Below are 8,095 nucleotides of genomic sequence, written 5' to 3'. Positions count from 1 at the left end.
TTTTGAAATATAATACAGAAAGGTTAATACGGGGAAAAGCTTTATGTGTAGCAGAATTTAACCAAAGTCAAATCTCTGTGTGCACAGTTGATTTCAGATCAGCATTAGCTACAAAGACAAATGAATGGTTTCCCTGGAGATAAAAGGCTTTCTTAATGTGATTTAGGTGCGATTAAAGATTAAGTCAATCTCCTGTTGAGCAGCTAATTGTGTGATGATTTTAGAGCTACACTTTCATGTCCTTCATTTCTAATGAGGCTTTGGGATGGGTTTGATGATCAGAATTATTATTTGTTTTTGGAAGGCGCCTTTTCCGTGTCTGATATTACTTGCAGAGCTTTGGGACCGAAAACAAAGTTCTTTGTTTGCAATGTTACGTTATAATTTAGAAGTTATGTGCTTGTCTGGAAAATGTCTGAAGTCTGTGTGTGTTAAGCACTTACTGTGCAGGACAATAAATAACACAACTAACTAAATGTAACACTGACAAATACTAATTACTTGACAAAGTACAACATTAAATCATGAAAAATATAGATTTATTTTTGGTTCTAAACAACTGGACAATTTTTGATGTCATAAAATGGAACAGCAATAGTCCATCTTGTAATCATTACCAGCACATGTGCAGTACTTTCAGCATACCTACGCAGTGGGATAAATTACAGTAAATAAAGCACCATGCACTCATGACTGTGAAAGTTGCCGCACAAAAGCCAATAACTAATAAATGACACATACCGAGAGAAAACTTCACAATCTGCCATCTGTGGATGAAAAGACTTGTAAACAGTTGTGGGTTTAATGTTTTCCATGTTTCTGTCTTACACAAACTGACTCAGTTCTGGTTAAGTGAACTGCTGCTTTGCTGCTGCAAAGCAAATGTACTTGGATGATTTCTGTGGAAATATAAATTATGTGTGCCGAAGATATGAGAGTGGAAATGTTGATGAAAATCTTCCTAACTCTTGCAAAATGACCTATTTACTCTGCATAATGATACAGAGCGTCTGTAGATCTGAGTGAGATTCGAGATGGCAGTGTGGGAATGAGCTTTCTCCTGCGGCCCGGCTGTGGTCTCTCAGCTGCGTGTGCTGTACATGTCTTCATCCTCGGGGTTGGACTGGCCAAAGTCCAGCAGAGAAGGGTCCGGCTTGAAACCGGAGCCCCCTGCAGGACAGCAAGAGAAATGCAAGAAAAATCTCTGTCACGAACAGTAATATTACTTGTTAATCTTTAAGGGATTAGGATAGTCCAGACTGACAATAAATCCATGAGAATCCACTAAAATAACTACAAAACCCATACTAGAAAAAATAAATAATGAATTAAAGAGTACCAGGGTCAAAGCCACAGTGTTCTGTCAATCTTCTGTGATCATACAATACTATGTATTGATTCTTACAATGACACACCACATCCCTCCCTCTGGAAGTACCAGGAGGCCGAGTGATCTGGGTGTGCTGGGTCTTGTGCATGTATTTTCCATAGAGACTGATAGTAATTGGAGTAGACGGACAGATTCTGCTTAATTTTTCTGCTCGGTCTTCAGTAAAACACCTGCTATGACATAGTTGAGTCACACACACCAATGTCACGGCTACGCAAGTTCAGAGACACTGGTGAGATAGTCCAACAGTCTGGTTCGTGGAAAAAAACACCAGGTGCAGACTTTACGGTTCAGCAAGGACCCAAACATCTATACATTTATCATGATGTTTCGATATGAAAAACATTGAATTATTTTACTGTTCTAACTCAAGAAAAATGTTACTGGTTAGGTTGCAGATTCAGATTTGACTCCAAAAATATAACAATTCAAATACAATGCATTATCATTTATTTAACTACCCAGCATCACGTTAGAATTCAAAGCGCCCCTTTGAACGGATGTTACATTTAAGTTTATTGTGCTGATAATTCCTCTCTTTCACTGTGCTGTATTGATAGTTTTACTTCAGAAAGCCTTCTTCTTCTACCACTGCAAATACCAACATTGCCAGTTAGAGAAAGGGTGAAAAGTGAAGTAAGTTGGCGTTTACCAGGGGCCCCCAAACCTCAAAATCTGCCCCTGAAAAACACCCAAGTCACGATAACTTGCGGTCAGAAACATCGGTGAAACACCGAAAGGAGGTCATTTCAAATATTAGTCGCTTGATTTGACGTAACTGCTAAACTGTGATAGAGCATTGACTTAATCAGTGGAGGCATTTAGCTGGCGGTAATGTTATTATAAATTAATATTAAAAATACAGTTTTACTCACTGTGGAAAAAAACACCCAAGTCGCCGCTTTTATCACTGTTATCTGCATCGTAACATTGTCGCTCTGGTCAGATTCAGACTGTCTAGAAGGGTCCAGAAACATGACTAAAGTTTTCAAACTGCATTAAATCAAATGTTAACTCTCATGGTTTATTTGGTGAATATCACTTTTTGCGATCCAATATTAGACTCCCACAGGTTATGGTTCAGTTAATAGCTCGCAGAAATCATTCTCTCCTGGATTTGTCAAACTGGAATGTTTTTCCATGGACTTCAGAGCTGGCTTGTGACGCAAGACATATTTCACTGGGAACTGGCGGTCTGTCTGGAAAATGGACACCACGCGTACTAACAAGCACAAGACCCAACACATTTAGGTGCTTTGGAGTTCAGGAAATTCTCAGAAGAGGAGCCGTGTGTGTATGTGTCTCGATGCCCGACTCTCGACCCGGAGCAGTTCACTGTACCTTTGCTGTTTTCTGGTGCAGGCTGTTGAGGTGATGCGAGGGTCTCCTCCACAGCAGCAACATGCGGTGGGTCAGTTAACTCAGGTTGAACAGAAGGCTCGGGCTCAGCTGATTCAACGACTGGCACTGTGGAGTCATATCCAAATACAACAGAGCATCAGCAGCACGTACATGTACTGATATGCTTCTACCTTTATGAAAGCTATTGTAACTTCATTATAATATTATTATTATTATAATATAGTAATAACGTTCTCAGCAACCTCGTGGCAGTTTACAAAGAACAGGTTATTGTACTCGACGGTCCAGTAGAACAGTTTTAGGAGAAACAGTGGGTTTCCAAGAGCACTTTCTGTTCTTTGACACTACGGGCAGAACATTTATAGTACCTGTTGGCTCATTTGAGGCCTCTGGAGCTGGTGGTTCCTCAGACGAAGGAATGGAACCGACTTCAGTGGCCTCCACTGGAGCGGCGTCCTCCAATGGAACGGCCTCCACTGGGGCAGACAACTCCACTGGAGCGGCGTCCTCCAATGGAACGGCCTCCACTGGGGCGGACTCCACTGGAGCAGCGTCCTCCAATGGGGCGGCGGACTCCAGTGGAGCGGCGTCCTCCAATGGGGCGGCGGACTCCACTGGGGCGGACTCCACTGGGGCGGACTCCACCGGAGAAGCCTTTAACGTCTCTGGTTCTAAGCTTGGCGTGGGCTCAGCTGGGCTGGTGTCAGTGGGGAAATCCTCTGCTGCTTGTTTTGTGTCTGAGGGCTCCTCACTTTCAACAGATGCATATATTTCTTCAGAGGTGGCCTTTGTCTCTACTGGCACTGAATGGACCACTGGATCTGGTCAGGAGAGGAAATACGGCAAAACCAGCAGTAGCAGCCTTTGTGTTAAAGAAAAGAGAGAAACAAGCAGACCGAGATCAATATCTACGATACCTGCGTTGGTCTCTGTTGGGGTCTGGTCGGGGTAAATCTCTGTGAATTCTACTGATGACGGCTCCTCTGTTATGACAGCGACAGCAGACTCATCAGAGACAGGAACAGACTCGGCTGATTCAACCTCTGTCTCTGGGACTGTAGAGCTCTGGTCTGCGCTGGGCTCTGAGGCCTCCTCAACTACTGCAGCTGTCTAACGTGGATAAAGAATGAAATTAATTAAAATCTGTTTAACGAAGACTTGCATACATTATTGTATATCAAATTATGATTATGATTTCACCATTTCATTAATCACACCTAAACTGTACTTGTCAGTGACAGCAGAAACACATTAAAAGTATAAACCGAATAAAGCACTACCGAGCTTTCAGAACATTTCAGTTCTAATAGGTTAGATTTATTACACTGAATGGAGAGGGGGGGAGGAACCGTAATTGCAACATTAGCATTTTACATTTCAAGCAGTTAGCCGACACTACGGAGTGATTGCAGTGGGTTTTATTTGAAGATAACAAAGATCTCCAAGCCACAACGTATAAAGGGCAAAGAACTAAGTAACAAAAACAATACGCTTATCATAAAAGGGCAAATTACTGGGAAAGGAAATTAATTACAACCCTTCTGAGACGCATGAGGGATTTTTTTGAGAAGGTAAAAAGTGTCGACCGGAAATTCATTCAGTGGAAAGGGAGTTACCATTATCTGGGTTGAACCGCTGTTTTGGTTTTAGTTTGGTTTTTCACACACTCACACTCTCACACACACACACACACACACACACACACACACACACACACACACACACACACACACACACACACACACACACACACACACACACACACACACAGCTTCACAGTACGTTCTACTTAACTGTTGCTGGTTACATCTATGTATCGTATTCAGAATGAATCGTTGCAGTAACACGATGGGATTGTTAACCTGTGGTTGTGAAGCAGCAGTCTCTCTGATGTCAGGCTCCTGGGACTTGGAGCTGAGCAGTGAAGACACTGCAGCGCTGCTCCACTGCCCCACAGCATACACCTTCTTACCCGTCACCTTGGTAGCAAAAAAGACAGTTAAGTGTTTGTTACTAGCATTAACAAGAGGTCAGCATTAAAAACATTTATTTTTTTTAAGTAGGGTACCTTCAGCACAGCCACCGTTTGAGCCGGGTAGCACACTGAAGCTCCTGCACTCATCAGGCCCAGTGGAACGGCTAACCTCTTGAAATGAGAGCCTGAAATAAAGTTAACAATGCAGAATGAAAATCAATCTAACTTGGCAACAGATTAAAACCTGGAGCCAAACACAATCTGTGCCTGCTTTTGAGAAACGTCATTTAACCGGCTCCCCACAGGCTGTGAGGCTGCTGACAAAAACGGAAACTCAACTTCACACGTTTCTCTTGTGTTATGCTTCGTTGTTGAGGTTTTTCGGTCTGCAAAAGCTGATAATCTGTGACAGCTGTCTGTGAGGCTGAGTAAAACTCTGGTTAAATGTGCTTCAAGTAAAACTGTATCATACATGCACCTGCTGAATGACAAGGATGTTATGTTAACGTGATGAAGGTTATATGAGCATATGCTTAAATATCGTTATGTGTGATGTCACTCTGTATGACCATTTATGTAGATACACTTCAAAATGTGTAATTGTGGTTTGTTTATTATACTATCATATTGTTGTGTGCACAAATAAATAGATTAATAGATGACAAAACCATCGTTCCCAGCAGGCCTAAAGTGTTTGTGATATAGTGAGTGAGGATCCGGTTACCTTTCCGTGCCAAGAACATGCCAAGCAGGCCAGCCATGGTGACGGTTCCAAATCTGGGTAGAAAACCCGGGGGAGGGTCTTTTAAGTAATAGTACACATCTGGGAAACACAGGAAAACAGTAAACATGACAAACCTTCCTTCAATTTTCCAAACTTCTGAACCCATCACACTTCACAAGCAGTAGTCACAGTGAGAGTGGTAACATAAATAGTAATACTACTAATAATAATAATGATAATAATATCATTACTGGATAGTAAGATGCAATAGTGCTTTTTTCTGGGGGACATAACAGTACAAATGCCACAGAAAAACATGCATAATCACAGCACAGTGAACTGTGTGAGATAGTATAATGTAACCTTATATACTGTAACATCAATACATAAGGTCATAAATAGATGACTCTGGTACACTACGTGAGATGTGTTTCTAGGGTGTCAGAACAAACATGTGAGTTCAGGACACCAAGAGTTAAGTTTTGAGTTTCAAGGAGGGAGCGTACTGTATGTATTTGACTCACCTTCTCCTGCATAATATATATTAACACTTCTTGTTTTCACAGAGACACAGGCGCCCTGCAGGGAACAAATGAAGAAGCTGACGTGAACCACTACAACAGGCCATCAAGAACACATCTACATCTGAGTCAGTGTGAAGTGGGGTTTTTTCCCCCATCTTCCATAGTATCAAACTGCCAAATCTCCTCGCAGCAAACCTTGCAGCTGCTGAGCTCACTGCATGAACACTATTTCCTGTCTGACTCCTAAACTTTGCTGTTTGCAAAGTCGTACTGGCACAGAGCACTCGCAGCACGTGGGATTGTGCTCTGTAACCACAAAAAAATCAGGGTTGGAAAACTAACACTGCAGGTGCAAGACAAGACTTCTTCGATGTGTTTTAGCTTTTGATTTATTTACATAACACTTATTTACACCCATCAAAGGGTTGTTCTTTTTCAGGTTTTGAGTCTTAGACAGAATGTGTTACTTCTGCAGCAAGTGGTGTCTGTGAAGTCTAATGTGTTCTCATGTTCCGCTGTAAATACACACAGCGAAATCGAAATACCTTGACAGCCTGGACAAATGGTAGTAAGCTCTCTCTCGCTGTAGTTAGCCCACTCTGAATGACACCCGGCCTCTCTGGAACAAACTGGGCCTGAGCAGACAGTGGCAGCGGGCTGTAGATGTTCAGCTGGAGACAGAGACAGAGTCAACACGTAATTGGGACGATTTTTTTCCTCATATCAGACCTGCTGACGCTTTGGGACAACCATACCTTCTCTCGAGTAACCAGTCCATCAGTGGTCACTTCGCTCACAGTATACACACGGATGGAGGCTATGCCCATCACCGTCGGGACGGCCACCATCACCACCTGGGACACAATGAGAACGGATGCACCGCTAACTTTAGTATCCGTCTGCTCATAAGCGACAACACACAGACACAAATCACTGCAAGGCAGATGACTCATGAGGACCAGTGGTAAAGATGGTAGTTTATGTATGTAAACGTAGAAAAAGGGCAATGTACAAATGCTCCTTTAAAAGTAAAAGTCCTGCAGCCGTAATTTCACTTAAGTAGAAGTGCATAAGTAGGACAATAGTATATTATTAAAGCATCTAAAGTCACTCTCACTCTCACAAGTGCTGCTTTCCCAGTGTTACTCTTATACGATTATATATTTATGGACTATTATTGTCAAAGCATTGACACATATGCTGCACCTAAATGTTGCAGCAAGATCAGCTGGAGCTCATTTTAATGACTTTGTGTACAGTTGGGTACTTTAAACTATAACATGCGTCATATTTTGAAACTGTACTTAAATACAGCGCTTAAGTTTGTGTGTGTAGCTACTTTTCACTGCAGTAGTCAGCGTATTTAACAGCCACAATATGTATGGGGTTAAGTTAGACCCATACTATCATGGGTGTTGTAGATAACAAACAGCCGCCTCCTACTAAGCGAACCTACGTTAATTGTAAAGTCTCTTCTGACTCTTCTGTCTTTCAAAGGCAAACGAAGCAACGTCTTACAGATATCATCTGTTACACATGCTAACAGATAATGAACATTAATGGTGTGACTACGTTACTGTCACACTGCTGTCAGCTAGCTAATGTGGGTACACGCCGTCTAGTTAGCATCGACTCCTCCAGCGAGGCTAACAAGGTAGACATAGTTAGCAAAGCGATTTTCATGCAGCATAGCGTTTAATGTCTGGAAAGTGAGTCAGCCCAAGTTGGCATTAACGACTCCGGGACAGCTGAACGTGGACTATACACGCGCTCATTCATTAAAAATATTCTTTGACGAAGAAGAAATGTCATGCATTCACCTTGGCCGCCATGACAGCGCTCCTCCTTCCTCTTTCGGCTCTGTGGAGCTGCTTCGAGTGGCCCAAACCACGGTCAGCTACTGCCACCTAGTGGACTGAAGAGGCTCCTGCAGCAGCTTTGTGCTGTGGTCAAAATGCCAACGCAATTCCACATTTAAAGCAAAATGTGCAAGATATTGTGGTGTATTAGGGGCAAGGCAAGGTGGGCAACTGTCCAAGACCCTGACCCAAAGGGGCTAAAAAGCTGGTAATCTAATTAACTGTAAATTTGGCACGAGTTAAGTACAATATTAACTGTGG

At 42.5% G+C, this 8,095-nt stretch overlaps 1 protein-coding gene across 1 annotated transcript; it reads right to left on the bottom strand.

Annotated features, from left to right (window-relative positions):
• Positions 1–522: 522 nt before the first annotated feature.
• On the bottom strand, positions 523–7,847 carry apool (apolipoprotein O-like). The gene is made up of 11 exons (XM_068714349.1): positions 7,796–7,847; positions 6,731–6,829; positions 6,521–6,646; positions 5,976–6,030; positions 5,452–5,550; positions 4,821–4,912; positions 4,615–4,731; positions 3,670–3,862; positions 3,121–3,573; positions 2,732–2,857; positions 523–1,170 (listed from the first exon to the last, which is right to left on the bottom strand). The coding sequence occupies exons 1-11, from the start codon at positions 7,805–7,807 to the stop codon at positions 1,082–1,084; spliced, it is 1,461 nt and encodes a 486-aa protein (XP_068570450.1). The 5' UTR covers positions 7,808–7,847; the 3' UTR covers positions 523–1,081.
• Between the last annotated feature and the right edge of the window lie 248 nt (positions 7,848–8,095).

This window comes from Cebidichthys violaceus, unplaced genomic scaffold, assembly GCF_023349555.1.
Source record: "Cebidichthys violaceus isolate CVI_PGR_0920_01 unplaced genomic scaffold, fCebVio1.0.p SCAF_2, whole genome shotgun sequence".
NCBI lineage: Eukaryota > Metazoa > Chordata > Actinopteri > Perciformes > Stichaeidae > Cebidichthys > Cebidichthys violaceus.
The sequence above is the reverse complement of the archived record's forward strand: the minus strand, read 5'-3'. Positions and strand labels throughout refer to the sequence as shown.